This window comes from Penicillium bovifimosum, assembly GCF_028826915.1.
Source record: "Penicillium bovifimosum strain IBT 22155 chromosome Unknown utg000008l_segment0_segment0, whole genome shotgun sequence".
Classification (NCBI taxonomy): Eukaryota; Fungi; Ascomycota; class Eurotiomycetes; order Eurotiales; family Aspergillaceae; genus Penicillium; species Penicillium bovifimosum.
In genome coordinates this window covers 322216-344862 of record NW_026622717.1, presented here as the reverse complement: position 1 = coordinate 344862, position 22647 = coordinate 322216, and the positions used below count along the sequence as shown (strand labels likewise).

The following is a 22647-nucleotide window of genomic DNA, read 5'->3' as shown; positions in this document are numbered from 1 at the left end:
TTATCTTAGCAGCACACACCACAAAAGTCTACTCTTTATTGAATTCAAAGTCTTGATTATTAGGATCGCATTCATCATGGGTCCTAATCTGAAACGCCGAAAAGTTGCTGCTGAGCCCAAAGTTGAAGAGGTCACTTTCGACAACGATTCCCGCCATGAATACCTCACTGGATTCCACAAGCGCAAAGTGCAGCGCGCCAAGCATGCGCAAGAACTAGCTGCGAAGAGATACAAAGAAGAGAGAAGGATCGAAAGAAGAAAGGTTCGTAGGCCTGCAATGGGTGCCCAGAGACTTCCACTAATTTTTTCTAGATTCGCGAAGAGCGCAAAAAGGACTTCGAAAAGGCTATCGAAGAGCACGCAGCAGTACTCAAACGCATGAAGGAAGATGCTGGAGATATCAGCGACACAGAAGGCGAGAAAGAGGAAGAAGATTGGGAAGGATTTGAGGAGCCTCCAGCAGTGGACTACGAAGCCGAATATATCGATGAAGACAAATACACAACGGTCACGGTTGAAGAAATGGACGCAACCCGGGAAGGTCTGCTCAAGGCTGCAAGAGGAGAAGACTCAGAAACTGAAGAACCAAAGACATACCCAGCCGAGTCGACAGAGGCTGACACAAAAAAGAAGAGAAGACCTCGGAGTGCAGCATCAGAAGCGGCGAGGAAGAAGAAGAGAAACTTCCGTTACGAGACTAAGGTCGAGCGCAAACAAACAATGCTCAAGCAGCGTGCTGTGAAGTCGAAGAGGGCAAAGGCGCGCAAGGATACTAAGGAGACTTAGGCCAACCAGGTCTTAAAAGAGATACGACATCACATGTGCATATACTCAGCTTTTATCAATACTCTGTTACTAAATTTACGGGTCACGGGCGTTTCAAATGAAGCAAAATTCAACGACAAGGTAGAAAATAGCAGACACCGCAGTGCATGTTGCATGATGAAAGGTAGTGCTATCAAAGCGCTGCATCTGGCCCAAGCAATCAGGTCCAACAAACAAAAATGGTCACGGCTTGAAAAGTCAGGCGCCAACTCAAAGAATGTAGCCCATATCCAACACAATGTCTCCCGGTATCCTGCACCCATCACGGGTTATAGCAAGCTTAGATATCGGCCATCTGGGATGCAAGGTCGTCGAGCTCCTTCTTGACAGCCTGGTGCTCCTTGATCGCATCCTCGTACCTCTGCTCCAGCTTGGTGTGCTGGTCCTCGAGTGCCTGCACCTTCCGCTCGAAGTGACCAGCCTTGATGTCGGTTTGGCGAAGCCTGAGTGTCCGTAACGTCAGTACATGATTGGGGTAGAATCAGGAGCCGGTCGTACTTCTCATTTGTTTCCCGCAAAGTCCTGTCGTTCTCTTCAGCCTCCTCCTCGAGGAGCTGCACCCGTCGCTGGAGGGCCTCGTTCTGGGTGTCGTGCTGGAGACTCTGGCTGGCAGCATCCTTGGCCTCCTTCAGGGCAGCCTCGGCCTTCTCAACTTCCTCCTCTAGAAGCGAGTTACGGTGGTTGAGGGATGTGATCTCTTGTTCCTTGGAGAGGTTTTCCTGCTCCAATGCCTTGACCTTGGCCTTGAGCTCATCGACAAGCTCGTGAGCCTCGTCAGCCTCAGCGCGGAGGGCGACCATGCGCTACATCTCGACATATTAGCATAGCTGCGATTTAGGAAAATGATGAACGGTCGTGGGGTTTATGCATGTCTGCATATGAGGAGGGGTGTATGTGATTTTGGGGAGACAGTTGCAAGCTACCCCGCCGACAGGGGTCTTGGTAACATACCTCCTTGATCTTGTCCATTTTGAAGTTATGTGAAGGGAGTAAAGGCGATAATATGTAAGGTTGAAAAGAAAAGTACTAAGGCTTTCGCTCTGCGACAAACCGGTCAAGTGTTGGATGGGAGTGCGGAAGATGATACGGGGAGAGTTTGGAAGGGAAGGGGAGGAATAATAGGCTGACAAGTGACAAGTAGACAGTACCCAGGTAACAGGTATTAGTCCCACTACAGGGGAAGTACTATGTACTTAGTGTGTACACCTGCGTAACTCTGTATGGTTAGGTACGCACTCCCCTCTTCCCCTACGCCAATCACCGCCTAAGGATCGCCGCGTCTCCACGGGCAACCATCCAACAACACCTGCATCTAGAACTTGTCCTGGCTCTTTGTCACCTTCAAACCTGATACAACGCGACTTTTATTTCTTTGTTACAGTGCATGAGAATTATCACTTCTACTTCGCCACCATGCTGGCTCTTCGTGACCAGGAGAACCTGGTGAACACGCACCAAACTGCCGCGGCAGCTAAGCCCTTGAATCAAACCAAGCAGCTGGCACCCAAGACCCCCGGCAAGCCTCGAAACGATGAGAACAACCCGTTGGCCTTGGGAAATCGCACTGTGAAAGGCAACGGAAACCGCCAGGAAAATGGAAAGCCTAGCAACCACGCGTTTTTCACGCCAATGGGTACGCGAACTTTGGGATGGTTAATGATTCGAGATTGGCGATAACTGACATTCTCTTCCCTTGATTGCAGTGAAGGATCGTGCGCCTTTGGGCGCGAAAACTACCAACTTGAAAGCCAACAATCTCCAAACGCCTGCTCCATTCGGAGGGACCACCAAGCAACCAAAGACAAACCGAAGGCTGTCGACTGCTAAGAAGATCAAGAAAGCTGCTCCGGTCACACAGCAAGCTCAGACTAAAGTCCATACCGATCCTGTTGAGGATGACGTGCCTGATATTGAATACATGCCGCCGAAGCCGAAAGGTACGCTAAACACAACTAGCGCTGTTGCTCCAAAAAGCATATTTCTGACAGGCTACAGATCTCCCGGACCTTCCTGACGATGTGACCTACGATACTACTTTCCCTCAATTTCAACCGAAGAACCGTGCATTGGGCTTGGAGAGCGTGTACGGAAAGCGAGAAGTCGGCAGTGATGGACTCACGGCAAAACAACGCAAGTTCAAGGAAGATTCTGCGGCGTACGACAAGATGGTGGATGACATGATCCTGCAGCAACTTGAAAGCGTCGGCTTTGAAGACTCTACCGAGAATGAGCCTCCAAAGCCGCCCCAGCCTGCCGTTCGCTCTAAGAAACCAATGACCACCGCACGAGAAACTCGCAGCGTGTCGACCCTTCGGTCTCGTGAGGCCGCCGCTGCACTTGCTTCATCCCAACCAACTGCGGCCCCCCGAGCGGTCTCAACCCCCAAGCCACGGGTGGAATCTTTGGCATCCTCGTTGATTATGCCCAAGAGACACGCCAGGGTCCCGTCAAATCCCTCCTCCATGCGCCATACTGCGGCTTCTGCCGCTTCTCGGACAACCCTTGGCTACTCCAAAGGCCGCAGTGTGTCATCTACGGTACGAGAGAAGAATGCCCAAGCGCAGAAGCTCTCGAGCTCTGAGGTTCTCTCCCCCGAAACCTACATGCAACTATATGGACCGCCTCCGCTGGACTCGGAAATGTGGATCCGTTGCAAAACTGCCGGATGCTTTGACACTCCAGAGGAAAGCTCTCAGGGACCCGAGGAATCACTGCCTACTTTTGAGGAAGATGAAGAGGCTCAGAGCTTCCAGCTCACTTTGTAAGGATTGGTACGTTTCAAGAGAACACAACACCAAATGGGTCTCAGTTTTAGTCCAATATCGTTTGTTGATTCGGCATGTTGGAAACCGGCATTTTTTTGACAGGCTGCGGCAAGCCGAAGGTATCCCGGCGTTATTGAATATTCAATACCAGTACTATGTTAATTGTTAATGCACTCATGTATTTGTAAGTTGTAACTGAAATTTGTACCGTTTCAACCGCAGATCATACTTGTTTCAGGCCGTTCTCCACCCTGACGATCCCTTGCCGAGGGTCAACCAGGCGAGGTCGCACATGTATTTCTATCACCACGTAGGCAGTACCAAACTCCACGAAAAAGTGGATGCTCTGTTAATTGCTAGCCGTTGGATGACACAAGACTTGCTGCGAGGAATTTCATGTGCATCACAGCGATAAGTCAAAATCACCTTCAAAGTTCACCACTAGCTTGATTCCTAAAATGGCAAACGACGTACATCAGTGAGATCCAGGGACAGGCGGTAAAGACTGAACTCGACGTACTCCGTACCTGGAAGGTACCAATTGCCCAGCTTGCCGGCCCACAGAGCTCCAAGTACCAATCAGGTACTTCCAGGTACCTGGGTTCTAGCCCACACCGCCCCTAGAACTGCCCACATGTCTTATTTACTCTGTGGCCTCTCCTTTCCCCTTCCCACTCGCCTCAATTGACGCTTCGCCGCCATGACGACCATTCATCCGGACTCCACCGAGGAGTTCGAATACATCCAGACTCCGGCTGCCCCCGAGCAGACCAAGCCTGCCTTCGATTGCGGTGTCCCGACTACCCTGGTAAGTGCACAGTTAGAGCTCTCCGGGAGGGATGTAAGATGACTCCGAGACCTAATCTGATATCAATGCTATCTAGTACCCGGCGATTAAGAATGCTCCGGTCCCCGCCGACTCTCCCGGCAGCGACAGCTTCTCCAATGGCTTGATGATTGCCCTGTTGATCATAGTGCCTTGGTGGCTGGCTCGCCAGGTTGGTGGAGGTTTCTACACCACCATCTTCTTTGCTATCTTCACTTCCCTTCCCGTTCTGGTGGCCTTCTGGGCTATCTCCTCCGCTGTATCTCCTCGCAAGACTGAGAAGGCCAAGTACTGTGGCCGCCCCGTCGAGCACTACCTGCAGTTCCACAGTGAGCATGACCGTGCTACCTACCGTGGCAAGAGCAAGATCCCCATGGAGGTTTTCTACGAGAAGTACTTCAATGGCGAGGTTGACTTCAAGGGCGATGCTCTGGAGTGCCTCGAGTACCGTCACGATTGGGCCAACTTCAAGTTCACCACTGGTCTCTTCAAGCACTTCCTGTTTGGTTTCATTCCCGAGATGCTTCTCCACACTCGTTCTCAGGGTAAGCAAGTCTCTATGCAGCTTTTGTGGTAAATTTCTAACCCCACCTTCAGATGAGGAGCAGGTCCGTGATCACTATGACCGAGGTGATGACTTCTACGCTTGGTTCCTTGGCCCACGCATGATCTACACCTCCGGTATTATCAGTGATATCAACAAGGAGGAGACCCTCGAGGAGCTCCAGGATAACAAGCTCGCTATTGTCTGCGAGAAGATCGGTATCAAGCCCGGTGACAAGATCCTTGATCTTGGCTGCGGCTGGGGAACCCTTGCCAAGTACGCTTCCGCTCACTACGGCGCCCACGTTACCGGTATCACTCTTGGTCGCAACCAAACTGCTTGGGGTAACAATGGTCTTCGCAAGGCTGGTATTGAGGAGGACCAAAGTCGTATTATCTGCAGTGACTACCGCGATGCTCCCCGTGTCGAAGGCGGTTACCAACACATCACCTGTCTGGAGATGGCCGAGCACGTCGGTGTCCGTCACTTCTCTTCTTTCTTGTCTCAAGTCTACGATATGCTCGACGACAACGGAACTTTCTTCCTGCAGATTGCTGGTCTCCGCAAGTCCTGGCAGTACGAGGACCTCATCTGGGGTCTCTTCATGAACAAGTACATCTTCCCCGGTGCTGATGCCAGTACCCCTCTCGGCTTTGTTGTGGACCGCCTCGAGGGTGCCGGCTTCGAGATCAAGGCTGTCGACACCATCGGTGTGCACTACTCTGCTACCCTTTGGCGCTGGTACCGGAACTGGATGGGCAACCGTGACAAGGTCGAGGCAAAGTACGGAAAGCGCTGGTTCCGCATCTGGGAGTACTTCCTTGCTTCTTCCACCATCACCTCTCGCCAGGGTGGTGCCACCTGCTGGCAGCTTACCCTTGTCAAGAACATCAACTCCACTCACCGTATTGAAGGCATTCCTTCTCAGCATGGTCTTGCTGGAGCCCGCCAGAGCGCCATCGACCGCGCTGGCACCCTTCCCCGGGCCCACATCATCAAGAAGGACCTGTAAAGGATTCTTGTGGTGCGGTAGCCCTCATCTGCTTCTCCGACGGTCCATATCTGCCTCCTTCGGATTAGTATGATGAAATACAGAAGGGAAACCCTTGATGTTGTTCGAATGTAAAACAAATCAAAAGTTCCAACATGTACGACATGAGTGACATGACATGAGGTGTGGTTGAGTTGAAGGTGGAGGTGGAAGAAAATGGCGATGACAACAGAAGAGAAGCATGGATAGGACGGCCTAAATGGCTGGTCCACCTTGGTACTTACGAATGTAGTTATCTATTGTGTTTCTATTCCCTGGGTATGGAGAGGTCTTTGCACGAAGTCAATGAGTCTGTGTGATATTTAGTTTTTAGAAGTCAATGGACTATTTCATCTAGACAAGCCTCTTGTCTGAGACCTGGGAGTAGCGTAGGAATGCCCCAGGAATACCCTATGGATACCCAAAGAATACTCATAGTAATAGGAATACGGTATTCCAGATCTCACCCTAAAAGATGCACAGTGAGGCCGAATACCGTATTCTCCTAAATACTTCAGGACTCAGGTAGCTTCGAAATTTGGAATCCTTCTATTATGACTTCCATTCATTGAATAGGCCTGGTCGGGAGAAGGTAGCTACCTATCTCCATGGATCGTGGATCCATGAACTCCCGTCACCTGCGGAAACATATATTTTGCCCATCTCGGAAGCTGAGTTGATGCCAGTGCTAGGTCAGGATGCACCTGACGAGAACCCTAGAGCTTCAATATGATTGTTGATAAAGAATTGTATTCCAACTAGCATCATTGAAGCCATAATTTGAAGCCAGTGCCCACATCCAAGTCTCCAGTTCATTGGAATGCACATCTATCTTCGACCCAAAATGACAAGATGCCCTAAGACCACCAACCCAGCCAGGTTCTACAACATATCCGAACAAAACAGGACAAAGAACAGTACAGAAAGTCGAGAACGATCCGATAGATGAGTGGTATATGTGAGACACAAAGCAGAGTAGATGCAGACGCAAGACCGAGTTGCAAACCCTAGGTGAATAATTGGTACAAAGAAGAGAATACAAGAATCCGAGAAGGAAAAAGGTGAAAAAAAGGACATTTATGCTCGAGATCGCTACCGCGCTCACGAAGTCATAGGCTGCATTCGAGTTCAAGGAATCCAGAAAGTCGTTGCGTGAGATTCTCACGCACATAAATAATGGAGGCAACCACCAGAACAAATCAATAGGCGTACAGGGGAGGTGCGGTGATTTCACACGCGAAAGACCAAACAAAAGAGAAAGCGCCAAACTCAGGCCTCAATCATCGCAGCTCTATCATTTGCATTGGGAGGGGGATATGCATGGGTGGAAGGTGTAGGGGGGAAGGGAGCAAGATATGCCCAAAAGAAGCAACCGTCGTGGGTTGATAGAGGGGTTTGTTTTCTGGGTCTCATTCTCGTTCCGAGTCGCTTGAGGGTATGAATCAAAGATGTGAAAAAAAGGATATGAATAACTCGTGGCTTAGTCTGCGACGAGTTTGTGGTTGTATTCTCCCAGGAGGACGTCGTCTGGGCCAGGGCCGTGGGTGTTTCGGACTATTGCGCAGAATGCATTAGTGGATGTGTTCGGAGAGAGAGGAAGAATCGCGGGCTTGAGAAGTGCAGGGGAAGAACTCACTCCACTCGGCTTCGGTCCTGAAGAAAACCCACATCCATCGTCGTACAACTTCCAGGACCATGAGCAGCCAGATCCCGCTCTCGGTTTCTGTTACCCAGCCCAAGCCTGGGATGATGCGCCATAACCACGAGAAGCGAAGTGCCAAATCAGCGATAATGACGTAGTGGTAGATCTTGTCGGATGTGAAGTAGCGATGCCGGCGGAGGCCATAGGGATGGTCGCGGTGGTGGCGCTGCTGGGTGAAGAGAGTCATATCCCAATCCTTGACGACATCCCACCAGAAGGAGTAGGCAGAGTTGATGAAAGACACGATGAATCTGTCGATGGTTAGGGGAGTATAACATGATAGCCAAGAAGTGAGATCTTACAGAAGGCGTACCATGCTGACCTCGCTATAACCGCGGAAATCCAACGGATTGTAGTTGCGCATTTTGCAGGAGATCCAAATGACAGGGAAAGCCGAGGCATACTTGAGAGCGTTGGCCAAATGTTGGTTTCCTCTGTGCGTTTCTCTCCGCGTAGCCGTCCGTCGAGCCCGAATGTACTCGGTTAAACACTGGCGAAGACGAATCAAGCTGGGAACAAGCATGATGATTGGAACGACGATTTCGTGTCCGCAGGCCCGGTTGGGTTTAGAAGTCGCGGCAAGTCCATCGGTGAAGAACATGCAGAAGCTGACGTACAGATCTCCGATCACTTTTGCGTAGCTAGTTAGGGCATCTGCCAGCAGAATGTCACCAAACTTGCCATCCTGGGTCTCCGCGAGACCTCCGACGAGGACGCGCTTGAAAGTAAGGAGAAATCGGATTCGGCCCGCACGGGAGGCGCGATTGAAGGGCCAGATCAGAATAAGCAGGAGGATAATGTAGACCGATTGGGGTATCCAGTCCAGTCGCTCGACCAATTCAGGAGACCGGTGGGTGGCTATCCAGAAGACTAACCACCATAGGGCAAGTGGGATGCTGAAGCATGTCGCCAGGCGGTAGACGGCAGTGTGGTGCGGCCGTTGCGAGTTATTCGTTCGGGCAGGATATTTGACGAGCGCCGGTACGTCCTGAGAGCAGAGAGAAGATCTGATTAGCACTCGGGAACACAATGGTCGTGTGAGGGGCGTTTCACTTACGATGTTGGCTTTTGCCAGGTATTGAAGGTTGATACCCCATCCCCAGAAACCTGTTCCCCCCTTGTGTTAACCTGGCTGTTCGAGCCTCCATTCTTCCCCTTCGCAGATAGGAACGTCACTTACCAGCAACCAAGATGGCAGCTATACGAAGCGGTAATGGGAAGATCAACCCAAAGGTGTCCAATTGAGCATGTTGATCCACAGCCATTATTCCATTGATCAGGGGGGGGGGGGGGGGGGAGAGATGTATAAGAATCACAGACCCCGTGGGGATATAGAATACCCGAAAAAAGAATGACTAGAGGTGAGTCGACATCCAAGAGACTTTTGGTGAAGCCGCTTTCAGGACAGTTTAATAAGCGGAGGGGACGATACGCGTGTGTGGACTGGTCCTGACTAGTCACAGTCCGGTCTGGAACTCCACAAGTATGTCGAATTGGGTATTATTAGAAGCACATCTTAAGGAGACGATGATCTTTGTCAAGGGAAGGTCGTGCTGTGTTTAGACAATGGCGACGTACAAGGTATTAGTAGAAATAAAATTACTCGACATGGTCTTTTTCAATCTTTATTTCAGCCGTCATCTTTCCCCAACCTCATACCCTTGAAGGGCTTTGAAAGTCTGGAACTGCAAGGAACCTTGGCAAAGAAAAAGAAAAAAAAAAAAAAAGGGGGGTACAACTGACGTAAGTCAAAGATACTTTCAGCCACTGCAAACCTCCACAATCTGAGAGGTACCGGTACCACTACCGGTACCGCTACCGGTACCGCTGAAGTACCGCAAGTGGGCCGCTTGCATTATTTGTATCGTAATTTTGGTACACTGATGACGGATATGGTTGTGTCCCTGTCACGTGAGCTCCAAGCCGGCACCAAAGTCACATGACCCATGTATACCGAGGCAACAACGACTCCGGGGAACTGCGATCTCCACACGGTCACAGAAAGCTGGGGTGAATTGAGTCTGTGACTTGTCTTGGAGGATGCATCAAGTCTGCAAATAATTTCCACGGTCATATTCCAGCATTATACCCCATATCGCACACCTAACAATCCCATCATGGCGGACGACGACTCCCACCCTCCTCTACCAACTCCGAACGCAGCCCTCGGCTCACCGACATCACACTTCTACCCCTTCGCAACCTCACCAGACATCATCCGGTCGCATGAAAAGGATGTCTACCTCACAGGAACCCTAATTCAACAATCCCAAGGCATCGTCCGGGCTCTCCGTGGCGCCCGATTCGCCCACACCCACTCCGACGCCATCAAGCATCTGACCGAGCTCCTCTACTTCACCCTGACAACAGCCATTGGCAACCGCACCCTGGGCGAGGAATACTGCGACCTCGTCCAGCTAGAAGATGACACCCTCCAATTACCTTCCATAGGCCGTCGCGTGGGCTACATCCTAAGTAGCATCCTGGTCCCATGGGCTCTGCAGCGGATCTTGCCCGCACTGCGCCACAAGATCCGCAGCAAGCTGGAGCGAATTATTGCCAAAGAAAAGATGCGAGCTGCACAGCAGGCTAATCTGCTCGAGAAGCCGCAGTTCTCAACGACGCCACGTCCGTTCTTCACTAAACTGCGCATCCAGCAGTATCTCCTTGAACACCTGGACTCTATTACTTCCTTGTCACCTATCTATGCGCTGAGCATTGCGACCTTCTATTTCACGGGCTCATACTATCATCTCGCCAAGCGGATCTGGCGATTGCGATATGTTTTCACGAAGAAGATTGAAGACAATGAGCAGCGCATCGGGTACGAGGTTCTCGGTGTGTTGCTTGTTCTCCAGATTGCCGTGCAAAGTTTCCTGCACATTCGTAAAATGAGCGCGAATGAAGATGAAGACCCGTCTGGAACTGGTGAATCTTCGCATGGTGGTGCCCTTCTTTCCTCGATCCAAAATCCGTCTGCGATTCCCCTTCTGCCTGCTTCTGTTCCTTTATATGATCTTGAGGAAGATCCTAGTGCTGTCTCGTGGATCCCCGAGGGTCAACAGCGAAAGTGCACGTTGTGTCTGGAATCGTTCAAGGACCCTAGTCTGACTACTTGTGGACATGTCTTTTGCTGGATTTGTGTTCGGGATTGGGTGGGTGAGAAGCCCGAGTGTCCGCTCTGTCGACAAGAGGTCTTGCTCTCGAAGGTGCTTCCTCTGCGGGGGTAAGGCCAGTGCTTTCCTAGTGTAAGGCCAGTGCTTTCCTAGTCACCATCTCAGGATTTAGGTACGCGGCCGAGACATGTGTACACAGTTATTTGGATGAATATATATACCCTATCGTTTTTACTCAATGCGTACATGTATTCTATATTTTCGTACGTGATTTTGGGTTGACATGCACCTCCAGTATTTTGTACAGATGAGATCACAACAAAACAAAATGCACGCCGAGTAGGAATGGAAAGAAGAGAGGATTGAAACGCAAAAAGACTCCGTGATAATGAGAGAAGTCACAACAAATGCATCGAAACGTTTGCAAAATAATGAGTGGGGTATTTAGAAGACCAAAACACGATATTGAATGGCTATAAACATCACGGTCAGATCAGCGGCTCCTTTTCATCTTCGATGACCTTCTGGCCAAGCGGAAGGATAATGGGCTGATTAAGTTCAGCATATGCAGGACGAGGTGGCGTAGGATCAATGGCTAGTCTCTTTGCCTCCATGATATGGAACAGACGAAGGCAGGCATACGGGTCAGTAGCGGCATCTAGAATGATAGAGAAATCAGCACTGAATCAACGAAAGTGCACAGACTTGCAAATACTCACATTGAACTTGACGATAGTTCAATGCCCGGGACCAATCGCCGCAGCGTACATCGTCACTTTTCTCAAGAGGAAGACCGAAATGTTCCCTCATTTGATCGCTGAGATTGACGCCCCTTTTGTTCACCAATTTGGGGTTGTCTCTGCCGTACTTCACCAGTTTGAACAAATGGCTGAGCTCGAAGGTAGCGCGTGCATCGATGCCGAGATACTTGCGCAGGCGCGTGCAGTCTGCTTTGATTGCTACGCCCACCTTTATGACATCGGGAGACTCGATTAGGCGCTTCAATGATGGGGACACCAAATCTTCCAGGGAGCGAGCAGGCTTGAAGAGCGCGACTTGGAAGAGGGCGATACGCTCCTCGTTTGCGATCTGAATCAGCGAAACATTGCTCTGGACGCTGTCGGAGCCTGATGCTTGTGCCTTCCATTCCAAGTCGAATCCAATTACTTTGCTTTCGAGGAAGTGTTGCATGGTTTGCTCCGTGCTTTGAAGGGTCCGGCAATAATGCACGATGGGCTTCTGGCCATTGGGACTTTGTTGTGAGCTATGGGTCCAGAATTGGGGCATTGTGAGATTGTCGGCATTTGGTTCAATCTCGGCAGGTGGAACCGCCTCATCCGGGGGGAAGTTCGCTTCACTAAATCCTCGGCGGTGTCCATTCTCGGCGTTTGAGAACGAGGACATATCATGCTCAAGTGGCCGTTCACGCAGAGAATCATCATTGGCACTCTCGCTTTGTGACTTTGTCTCGTAAACACTGACACTGGTGCTGTATTCTCTGGTCACATTTCCGCCTGGTGTCAAAGAATGCTTTCGCAGTCGCGTTGCTGCGACGTGGGATTTGTTGCGTATTCTACCTAGGCGGCGGCGGTAACCGCTCGACACTTTCGGAATTGTGTGTGGTGGACCTTTGGCGAATAGGAAGTCGAAGGCCTGCTCGGCAAGTTCCTTCTTCTTGGATGCCGCACCCAAAGAGTCGCTCTGATCGCGGTATCGCGTCACCGTTGGAGACAAAACTCGCTGAACCTGTTGGGCTACACCATGTGGGTTGATGGAATCTGCTTGACTCGCCAGGGGTTTATACTTTTGGCCGGTAGGCTTGATAGGAGATGGGCTGGACTCAGGGTGGTGCTCATTCGAGAATCTCCTCGTTGTCGCCCAGGGTGCGGCTCGTGGTGTGAACACAGTCCGGCTATGCCCGTGGCCATCCTGGTTGGTAGTGGGGTTCCCTGAGAAGAAATTGGACTCGGGCTGGTGTCCATTCGCGAACTTCCTCGCCTTTTTCCAGGCGGTGGTTGATGGCTTGTGTTGAAGGTGACTCTCTTCTTGGCTGCCATTGTTAGTGGCCAGAGTAGATGATCGCTCTCTAGCCCCCAGCTTTGGTAACATACTTGCAGTGTCAGCAGGCTGCTCAGGTGAGGATTCAAGTGGAGGTGGGGGAAGTCCCCACGGACGCCTTGAGGTTACTTCTGCGGAGCCCCGCGAAGGTTGGCTCACAGGAGCTACTCCAGGAGACCCAGGTTCTCGTCGTCCCTTCTTTCGCTTGCGCCACGCCTTTGAAGAACCCAAATTCTCAACCCGGCTTTTAGTCGTGGCAAGCAGCTCAAGCTTGCGATAGATTTCATTCCACTGCTCTGGCGTCGTGATCATGGCAAGCTGGGCGACATATCCATCAGTAATGAGCTCGCCCATTGTCCTGGTCCATTCCCCGAAGCGCCGAGCATCCTGGCTCAATGGATTCCGGACTTCGAACTTTCCGGCAAGATAGACAGGTTCACCCATTGAATGTAGAGTGGTCTCCGATCGGAGGCGCAACCAATTCAAGTGTCGATAATTGGTGAACTCTCTTCGAAACTCAGAGCGATGATCGTGATCGGTAGCGCACCATTGATGTAACTTGTCCATAGTATGTGTCAGGGTTGTTGAAGGCACCCAGGACCACAAATCCCCACCTCGTCCCTTGAGGGTGTTGAGTAGATACATAGCTTCCTCCCCAATCCGCCACGAGGCAAAATTAACGATTTGAAATGGCCCCAATACATCCAACTGTCGCCAGTAGATAGGTAGCTCAGGGCTGCGTGCTGGTCTCTGCTTCCAAATAGGGCGGTACACTGAATATAAAGAGTGAGATAGCTGAAGTGTGTTTCTCCGAATGAACCCTATCTTATTTGGAGAAGCCAGTGCAATTTGATTCATGACATTATGGCTGCCGAGATCACCAACTTCTCTCGCTATTGCATTCGTGATGCCCCGCAGGTCCCATGCTTGACTTTGCCGGAGTGGATGAGCATCCCATTGATTTTGGAGCCAATTCGAACGATAGGCATGCAGACGACTGTGAAGGACGTTTCGGCCATCAGCGATGACGCTCGCAAATTCAAGAAATCTGTGTTGATCAAGTGGGCGAATATTTTCGCTGCGTGAGAGTTCCCCACAAAGTCTGCAGATAGTACTGAATGTTATTCTTTGATGTGACGCTTTCAATTGGCTATACGTCTTATGAACAAGGTCACCTTGGGCAAGCACTCGATCAATGCGGTCTCTTGCAGCCTTCCGCGCTCGATACTCGTTGTTGAGGGTCTCCCGTAGCCGAGATATTGATCGCTCAGAACAATGAACTTGTTCTGACAAATGTTTGATCCGAGCCGCGCGGACAGGCTTTCGCCACTGACGGATGTTCTGGTCAAATCTTTTCAGCTTGCTTTTCCATTCTGGTATCATATAGAAAACAGTGCGGCAGAAGTCATGATCAATGAGTCGACAAACTTCCTCTGACTCCGTGACAGCAGCTTGGATCCGGTTTAATCCTAGTATGGAAGACGACAGGCGGGTCACCTCTTGGGCGTACTTTTGAGTGGTCTTCTCCGCTTGAAGAACTTGATCCCTGGTATCCGCAATCATCTCAATGTACCGCGATTCGATACGGGTTGACAACATTGCCCATTCATCCACATATCCATGAGTTGTCCTTTCTGCTTGGAGGACCTTCTTTGTGATCCGTGACATCGCGTCACTAATTCGCTTTTGGAAGGTGACCGAGAGGGATTTCCATTCAGCCTGTAGGCCTTTGTTGACATCTATGAGTTCGGAAAGCTTATCGTCGAGGTGTTGATACTTCAACTGAATGAAACTCCCAACCATAACCTGATATGACACAAGTAAATTGAATTGTTTCTCGATATCTTTGCGTTGAGAGCGTCGAGCTGATCCATCTACTCTAGCTCGAACCAAGTCGCTCACATCTTTGTGGACGGTGGGGCGGGCACGAATCGGCCGGCTAGGAGTGCGCCGCGCAGGAGGTGGCTCGGGGAGTTCGTCATCATCTTCATCCCAGATGCTGCCATCTTTGCGAGTGGTGTTAGAAAAGTGTCGCTTTGACTGAGCAACAGATGGCCTGGAATAAGAGGAAATTGCCCTCGGTGAAGAGGCGCATCGGAGCTGTGGGCTGAATCGTGTGCAAGAATGGGCGCCACTGTGCTTTGATTAGAGAAGAGTGGTCGAATCAGAAGAAAACGGAGTGGACTCACCACCATTCAGATGCATCCGTTCGCTGTGCCTTGTAGGTGATGGATGTACCCGAATTACTCGTGATCGGGAATCGAATCTTCCGACATGCTAGAAGATGTGGCCGCGATGGCATACTGCGTCTCAATCATAGTTGAGCAGCTTGGACCCGACGCAACAGTCAAATTCGAGGAGTTCGGTGGACAACAGACAGCAGCTCGACCCATGGAGAGTCGATTGTACAGCAAATAGAGAAAGTAGTTATCAATCGGGAGCAGGAACACATTCCATGTTGCGGAGCTCGAGGAGCACACTAAACTTCGAAAATTGAGCTAAGCTGAATATGGACTAATCCACCGGGCCGGATCATCAGAGATGCCGACCGACAAACGATCTCGTCCTTTTCTATATCAATCTTGCGAACATAGACTACTTGAACACCGTTGTCTGCGTTTCCAAAGATAAATCAAAAATACGATCGCAACTACTTCTGGCATCTGTCCTTTAGCATTATGGCTTCTCAACTTCTTCCCCTTGGTCGGTATCCAATAGCTCTCGAACGCCAGGACCCCGCTAACTCATTTGATAGAGCTCATTGATAAGTGTGTTGGCTCCCGGATCTGGGTAGTCATGAAAGGTGACAAAGGTCAGTTACAGGCCAAATTGTTCAGCTTCGAAGTCTGAACACGCACTAATCCTTATAAAGAATTCTCCGGAACCTTGCTTGGATTTGACGACTACGTCAGTGAGTATTACTGCGTGAACAGTATGAATCTTGCCAGCCACTAACACTCGAATCAGACATGGTCATGGAAGACGTGACAGAATTGTACGTACTTTGATTGTTCATCTCTTTTGACCGCCCCGTTTCCCCATGAGCGGGCCTCAACTCCCTGGCACCCACGCCTCTTGGCAGTGGTTCTCACCTGGACCTGCCAAAGCGTCTGTTTTCTGTCTACTCATTGCCACACTTTCTGGTGACTCTGTCGGTCTTTATGTCTACTGACCTCCTCCCAGCGACTACAATGGCGCCCAGATCAAGCTCCCGAAGCTCCTGTTGAACGGCAATAACATTTGCATGGTGAGAGCGACTTAACTTGACGAGCATGCGGTCCTTGACTAACTGGTTTATTCAGTTGATTCCCGGTGGCGAAGGCCCCGTGGCAAGCTCATGAGCCTGGGATACTTATTTCTACCCATAACGAAAGAGACAATTGTGTTTTTACGATACCGAAATGCGATGAGACAGAGCAAATCGCCAAATGAATGAAATTCCATACCACTCATGCTTTTGGGTGGAGATCGTTTCTACGAGACCTAGGTAGCATGTGCCTCACTAGTTGAAGAGACCAGGAGCCGATGTTGCCAATGCGCCACCCAAGGGGAGATCATGATATCTACGGGCGGAATGTGTATTGCCAGCCACAATAGACCTCTTCGCTGACTCTGCTCACGGGCAGTGACTAGTTAGCTGCAGCTTTTAATGAGACCCGGATATAGCATGCATGAACCGCCTAGTCATGTGTACACTTAGCCGCATGTAGTACTACACCGTAATCCATATAAGACACCCCGCGGGCCAAGATACCTAGGCCCTCGAACCACAAACCTGTCTACATACGACCAGGCTATCAACGGCTAATTCCGGCCATGGCGCGCTATTTACAGTTTACAGCCGGCTATCGACAAGGACCAGAATCATTCTCTCGCAATTGAATCAAAGCAATACGAAAGAAAGCCAGTGATAACCAGACAATTCTTCGCCGCAGGCATCATACAGACAACATGAGGTCCAAATTGCCTCATTGCCCCACATATGCATAGCTACAGACTAAATTCGTTGACCGCTAACTACCAAGTATGTAACGATAAATGACAATATGGAGCTATCATTAGCCAACTAGAACAACGTGATTTGGGAAAGCCGTGGCTCAAGCTCGGTAGAACATGATAGAAGGACATCCGTAATCAAGGACAGGCTATATCCAGTGAGAGGGTATTTTCCGAGTACTATCGTGGAGTCTGGAGATCAAGAAACGTCGAACTCAATTTGTATTACCCCGGATTTAGAGACCTTCCCGAATTGGCATGAGCATCATTGCCGTTTCTGTGACAATTTCCCCAGACTCGAAAACTGACTCGGTGGAACCTGTTACCTAACAGATTGTAACCCCCGCAATTTATATGCACCTAATTACAGGGTTCAATTCGACGTGTAGAAATGGTGTCGTTCGTGTTCTTATTTCTATTCTGTACTCCGTACTCATGTTCGAAATAGGTAGCTCTTGTTAGGCCTTGTCTTGGAGTGAGACAGCCCATGTGATACTGATAGCTTGCTGGGCCTAATCGGGGAGTTCCCCCGAACATGCCGAGGGGTCAATCAAAACGAAGCCATATCTAACAATGACAGAGGACTTCGGAGACATGAACTTCATGTTTGTCAGCCTGAGTAATGCGGACCAGGAAGATTCATGGCAGTGGCGTGAAGCTCATCTCCAAGCCAAGTGTGGCTGTCATTGGACCGTATTGATTTCGGGAGAGTCTCATCGGCTTGAGTAACCTCGAGTTGTCGGGAGAAGGGATGGGGGCGATGATTTCTTATAGTAATTTGCGGGGTAAAAAGTCTCGGGATCAAATATGGACAAGTCAAGTTTCTGGTACCGTGGCTCCTAGATGATGTACGCAGCTATCAGATCGAAAGATCTCAGCGGACCAAACTCGGACGCAGTTGGCCTTGCTTCAACGAAGGTCGGCCTTGGCGCCAAATCACCCGAGCTTATGCCAACCCAGCCCGATGTCACCGTGGCTATCTATGGCGCAAAAGAGCGTGGCCACCAGGCCAGTAAGAGGTGGCTACTGTGGATCTCCCAGCTGGGCGAGGCTTGCGGCTTGTGTGGCTGCCAGTCAAGCACTGCATTCAGCTCAAGACCGAGAACCTTGATGCGTCTTTTGTTTTTCGCCCCCTTCATTCCCTGACTACGGCGCATGGACCATTTCAGGTGGTCTAAGTGATCGCGCGATGTCCTATCTGAGAAACTGGTGATATGTAGACCTGGCCCAGGGTGCGGACACGCAGTGGATACTAACTAGATGTTGATTAAAGATAAGACTGGGCGGCCCGTTATTGGAATCCGATTTCGCGCCGTGGGCGTCTTTTACTCAAGATGAACTGTCATGCGCTTATTGAGCAAACACCCGAGATCTCAGGATCGATTGGCAACCTGGGAAATTGATGGATGCCTTCTTGGACGGAGATTGCCGAATCCAACTTTATGGAAGTCTAATCTCAGACCACACAGAATCCATGGATGCGAGGTCATAATCCTGCACCTACCAGACGTTCTGAATCGCTTCGTTCTGCACGTTGCCCAGCATAGAATACGAGGGACGTCGCTTAAAGCGCCGACGACGGACCAATCACTAGTACATCAGTGATACTCGTCCGCCCATCCTGTTTAGCTATCTGGTTATGCTTCTCCCGTGCTTCCATGCATATCAATGGTAGACCGCCACCAGCAACGCTCGATACACAATACCATCGCCCCGAAAACGCCCAAATGTACCATGGTGCCATATGCGCGAAAATAAAACCTATCGTTCCTCATGTCAGGCATCAGCGGCGGGCTGAGGGGGACGGTCTTATTCCCACTTCCGCCATGTCGTGTTGTCATCCTCTCCCACAGATCGAGGCCAAGAGCCCGTGCCGAGGAAGTGACCAGGGAAGCCCAGCTGCCAAGGATGGGGGAACCAGCCTCAATTACTCAGTAGGGGTCTTAGACATATGGGCATTGCACACATACTATTTGTGTGGCCATGGCACATGCCACCATAACGGGGTCCGTCGGGAAGCCTTCCCATAGGCAAGGGGGTGAGAAGGTCATCACTTACCCTTCCGGCCACTGCCAAGTAGGATAATTCTAGTGGTTATTGTTTTTTTTCATTTTCATTTTTTTCTGGGTCCAGGATTCAATTAAGAAGGCTTTCCCCGATGTAAATACATGCTGAGAGCTGCATGTCGATAGGTACTCCGTACTCTTTTTAGAACGAAACACAGTGAAAGGAGTGTTGCGGATTTGGGAAAGATGGACTCTTATCTCCCTCGGCCCACTTGATTGGGCACATGGCAAAGATCGACTATCGCAAAGTGCGGAGAGATGGACAGATAGGGTTTAGTGGATTTGGGGTCCCTGCCGTCTCAGGATCAAGAAGCTTGGCTTTTTTGTCCTCCCGCAGAATTTCCACGGAACAAGTAGTAAAAGGTTTCATACTCAGTGCCCGAAATACGGGCTACGTCTTGGAGATGTCAGCATGACTACTCAGATAAGGTCTGTCCAGGCCGGTCTAAGAAGTAGCTGGGAGGATTCTGCGAGCTAGAAAGACGACTGACAGATCGTCCCCTTATGGTAGGCTAAATCACGCGAGAGATAAGTTGTGGCGTCTACCAGACAGGGTTCCACCCCTAGATAGTAACCAGACGATAAAATATCTCGTTCCATCCTTTTTATTTTATTTTATTTTATAATTCAAACAATAATGAACTAAGGTGAAGCATCCGTGGACCGTAAACGTTGCTCTCAAGGGCTTATCTCCCGGTCAAAGCTCGACATTGTTGATGTACACTGACACAAGGCTGACCGGTTGCAGCAGCCCTTTCCACGAGTCTGCATGGCATTAGTGTAACACGCGTAGACGCGAGAAGCACGTTTCAGATTCTCTCCTACTGTACTGTGTGAGAATTCTTGTTAATAAATCCTTCCCGAAGAAAGATTAAATCTCCTACATTAGGATTTCGGGGGGCGTTCCTGGTGCCAAGGGCCAAGGTTATTCCAGAAGATTGGAGTTTGAACTGTACTTAGTGGCAAAGTCTAACTGATTCCTTGGTCTAAGCGCATGAAAGCAGAGAGGATTTGGTGGTGACTGATTGGATTATCAGAAAAGGAAGGACCGTTAACTCGTAGGTTGCGTCGCCATTATCTCTTATTTATACCCTATGCACCCCCTGCTATCTGTTTGCTTGCATCCCCCTCTTCTCCTCACCATTGTCACCAAGCGGTCTTTAAGTACGCTTGCACATCCTTTCCTCTTTCTTGATCTTTCACTTGAGATCCTTGAACCGGCCGAAGGTTCAAGTAATTCATTTCTTGCATCGTTCTACAGTTTACCTTTATTGGAGATCTATTCACATACTCGCCATGGAGGAGAAGAAATTTGAGGAGCCTACCGTGCAGGCTACGGCCGACGCCCCCCGGCCTATGGCGATTCATCTGCCACCCGAGGATCCATGGGTCAGCGAATTTGGGACAGCTTCAAGAGAGATCCAAACCATACCGTCACTGGTCGCGTTGGAGGCCATGTTGGAGCCGATGGCTCTGGTTTCGACGCCGAGACTGCTGCGCATAACACTGCACACTCTCCTTTGCAGCGTCGCTTGAAGGGTCGCCACTTGCAGATGATTGCTATTGGTGGTTCGATTGGTATGTACTTCGAAGCTGCATAGCCTGTCACATTGACTATAGGTTACTAACATCCTTCAGGTACTGGTCTCTTTGTTGGTTCTGGATCAGTTTTGGCAGCTGGTGGGCCAGCCTCGGTGCTCATCGCCTATATTTTGATTGGATGCATGCTTTACTGTACGGTTCACGCTTTGGGTGAAATGGCCGTTCTCTTCCCCGTCGCTGGTTCATTTGCCCACTACTCGACCCGTTTCATCGATCCTGCTTGGGGTTTTGCTATGGGCTGGAACTACGCACTCCAGTGGCTCATTGTGTTACCTTTAGAAATCGTCGCAGCGTCTATCACAGTTGATTACTGGAACTCGTCTATCAACAACGCTGCTTGGGTGACTCTCTTCTGGGTGTTGATTGTGTCTATCAACATGTTTGGAGTACGGGGATACGGTGAAGCTGAGTTTGTTTTCTCTATTATCAAGGTTGTTGCTGTCATTGGTTTCATGTGAGTGACCCCGTTCTCTGCCAGTAATTGAGCATGCAACTGACTGGCCTTAGCATCCTTGGAATCATTCTCAACTGCGGTGGCGGCCCCGAAGGTGGTTACATTGGCGCCAAGTACTGGTACAACCCTGGTGCCTTCCACAATGGCTTCAAGGGTCTCTGCAGTGTGTTTGTCAATGCCGCATTTGCATTCGCCGGAACTGAGCTTGTTGGTCTGGCCGCCGCCGAGACGACCAACCCCCGCAAGTCCCTCCCCACCGCCATCAAGCAGGTATTCTGGCGTATTGCTCTCTTCTACGTCGTTTCCCTCACCATCGTCGGTATGCTGGTGGCATATGACAACGAGAAACTCCTTAGCGGTTCCTCCTCCGCCGACGCCAAGGCCTCTCCCTTCGTTATCGCCATCGAGAACGCCGGCATCAAGGTTCTGCCTTCCATCATGAACGTCGTTATCATGATTGCGGTCCTGTCTGTCGGTAACTCCTCTGTCTACGGATCTTCACGTACCCTCGCTGCCCTTGCCGAGCAGGGGCAAGCTCCCAGGTTCCTGGCCTATATCGATCGCAAGGGCCGTCCCCTCCCCGCCATTATCGTTGCATCTGTCCTGGGTCTGCTTTCCTACCTCGCCGCCTCGGACGTTCAGACTGTCGCTTTCCAGTGGATGATGGCCATCTCCGGACTGTCTTCCATCTTCACTTGGGGTTCCGTCTGTGGTTCCCACATCCTTTTCCGCCGCGCCTGGAAGAAACAAGGCCACAGCCTGGATGAGCTGGCGTTCCAATCTCAACCCGGTGTCATTGGATCATGGATCGGTCTTATCTTCAACTGTCTTGTGCTTATTGCGCAATTCTGGGTCGGTTTCGCCCCTGTTGGTTACGCCGAGATGTCCACCAATGACCTTGTCTACAACTTCTTCTCGGTGTATTTGGCCGCTCCCATCGTCGTTCTTTGCTATGTTGTGTACAAGATCATTTACAAGACCAAGTTTGTCCGCACATCCGAGGTCGACCTGGCGACCGGTCGCCGTGAGCTGGATCTCCAGCACATGATTGAGCAGGAACGGGCTGAGCAGAAGCAATGGCCCAAGTGGAAGAAGTTCTACAAGTTCTTCTGTTAAGGTGTTATTTTGCTTTTATCTAACTAGATGTTACATCTTTTAAATCTTTGAAATCCGTACCTACATCTTGGCCATTTACCCAGATCTTGCCTGAGGTAGTTAGCCAATTATCACGATACCACAATTCTATGAATATCACACGGATGTCCAGTTCAAACTTTCCAATAACTTCTGCAATCTCCTTTCTTGATACTTCTAGACCACTTTATATCCATGGCGATTATCATTCCAGTCCTCTCGGCTTTTCGTCTGTGGGGGCGTTTGACCCAAGGATCCGACATGATCATCGTCGCAGGAGTAAGGTGCTGCAGTGGCCTTGAAGGTATAGTATCACATCTAGTTCCTTGTACCTGAATGTGTATTGCTGCAGCCTCTAAGCGTAGCCAGTGTATCCAACTACTACACAGTACAAAACCAGAACTTGCCCCTGGACTTGGGAGTTTAAAGGTTCTCGTAATTTTCAGCCCAAAAATAGCCAGTGGATTCAAAAACAGTGGGGATAAGAACCAGGCTAAGGCTGTACAAAGGCTGTACAAAGGCTGTACCC

General features: G+C 50.2%; 10 protein-coding genes across 10 annotated transcripts; 7 read left to right on the top strand and 3 right to left on the bottom strand.

Moving 5' to 3' along the window:
- Positions 1-76: 76 nt before the first annotated feature.
- On the top strand, positions 77-786 carry N7515_009795 (rRNA-processing protein RRP17; the record flags this gene model as incomplete). The annotated part of the gene is made up of 2 exons (XM_056670538.1): positions 77-262; positions 313-786. 2 exons carry the CDS (start codon positions 77-79, stop codon positions 784-786), a joined length of 660 nt encoding a protein of 219 aa, XP_056516911.1.
- Positions 787-1105: 319 nt separating this feature from the next.
- N7515_009794 (tropomyosin) lies at positions 1106-1794 on the bottom strand (the record flags this gene model as incomplete). Its single annotated transcript, XM_056670537.1, has 3 exons — positions 1106-1268; positions 1324-1628; positions 1777-1794. The coding sequence occupies 3 exons, from the start codon at positions 1792-1794 to the stop codon at positions 1106-1108; spliced, it is 486 nt and encodes a 161-aa protein (XP_056516910.1).
- Positions 1795-2238: 444 nt separating this feature from the next.
- Positions 2239-3590, top strand: N7515_009793 (uncharacterized protein; the record flags this gene model as incomplete). Its single annotated transcript, XM_056670536.1, has 3 exons — positions 2239-2458; positions 2529-2762; positions 2821-3590. 3 exons carry the CDS (start codon positions 2239-2241, stop codon positions 3588-3590), a joined length of 1224 nt encoding a protein of 407 aa, XP_056516909.1.
- Positions 3591-4269: 679 nt separating this feature from the next.
- On the top strand, positions 4270-5972 carry N7515_009792 (putative cyclopropane-fatty-acyl-phospholipid synthase; the record flags this gene model as incomplete). Its single annotated transcript, XM_056670535.1, has 3 exons — positions 4270-4398; positions 4475-4961; positions 5014-5972. Exons 1-3 carry the CDS (start codon positions 4291-4293, stop codon positions 5970-5972), a joined length of 1554 nt encoding a protein of 517 aa, XP_056516908.1. The 5' UTR covers positions 4270-4290.
- A 1498-nt stretch (positions 5973-7470) lies between these two features.
- Positions 7471-8957, bottom strand: N7515_009791 (EXS domain-containing protein; the record flags this gene model as incomplete). The annotated part of the gene is made up of 5 exons (XM_056670534.1): positions 7471-7544; positions 7627-7943; positions 7995-8680; positions 8750-8799; positions 8873-8957. The coding sequence occupies 5 exons, from the start codon at positions 8955-8957 to the stop codon at positions 7471-7473; spliced, it is 1212 nt and encodes a 403-aa protein (XP_056516907.1).
- An 852-nt stretch (positions 8958-9809) lies between these two features.
- pex10 (ubiquitin-protein ligase peroxin 10) lies at positions 9810-10922 on the top strand (the record flags this gene model as incomplete). The annotated part of the gene is made up of 1 exon (XM_056670533.1): positions 9810-10922. One exon carries the CDS (start codon positions 9810-9812, stop codon positions 10920-10922), a length of 1113 nt encoding a protein of 370 aa, XP_056516906.1.
- A 374-nt stretch (positions 10923-11296) lies between these two features.
- N7515_009789 (3'-5' exonuclease) lies at positions 11297-15168 on the bottom strand (the record flags this gene model as incomplete). The annotated part of the gene is made up of 3 exons (XM_056670532.1): positions 11297-11466; positions 11528-15000; positions 15056-15168. The coding sequence occupies 3 exons, from the start codon at positions 15166-15168 to the stop codon at positions 11297-11299; spliced, it is 3756 nt and encodes a 1251-aa protein (XP_056516905.1).
- A 376-nt stretch (positions 15169-15544) lies between these two features.
- N7515_009788 (RNA-binding protein LSM5) lies at positions 15545-16207 on the top strand (the record flags this gene model as incomplete). Its single annotated transcript, XM_056670531.1, has 6 exons — positions 15545-15569; positions 15622-15678; positions 15739-15777; positions 15834-15861; positions 16050-16113; positions 16169-16207. 6 exons carry the CDS (start codon positions 15545-15547, stop codon positions 16205-16207), a joined length of 252 nt encoding a protein of 83 aa, XP_056516904.1.
- A 1501-nt stretch (positions 16208-17708) lies between these two features.
- On the top strand, positions 17709-18008 carry N7515_009787 (uncharacterized protein; the record flags this gene model as incomplete). Its single annotated transcript, XM_056670530.1, has 1 exon — positions 17709-18008. The coding sequence occupies one exon, from the start codon at positions 17709-17711 to the stop codon at positions 18006-18008; it is 300 nt and encodes a 99-aa protein (XP_056516903.1).
- Positions 18009-20313: 2305 nt separating this feature from the next.
- Positions 20314-22100, top strand: N7515_009786 (amino acid permease GAP1; the record flags this gene model as incomplete). Its single annotated transcript, XM_056670529.1, has 3 exons — positions 20314-20506; positions 20567-20984; positions 21038-22100. The coding sequence occupies 3 exons, from the start codon at positions 20314-20316 to the stop codon at positions 22098-22100; spliced, it is 1674 nt and encodes a 557-aa protein (XP_056516902.1).
- Positions 22101-22647: the final 547 nt, after the last annotated feature.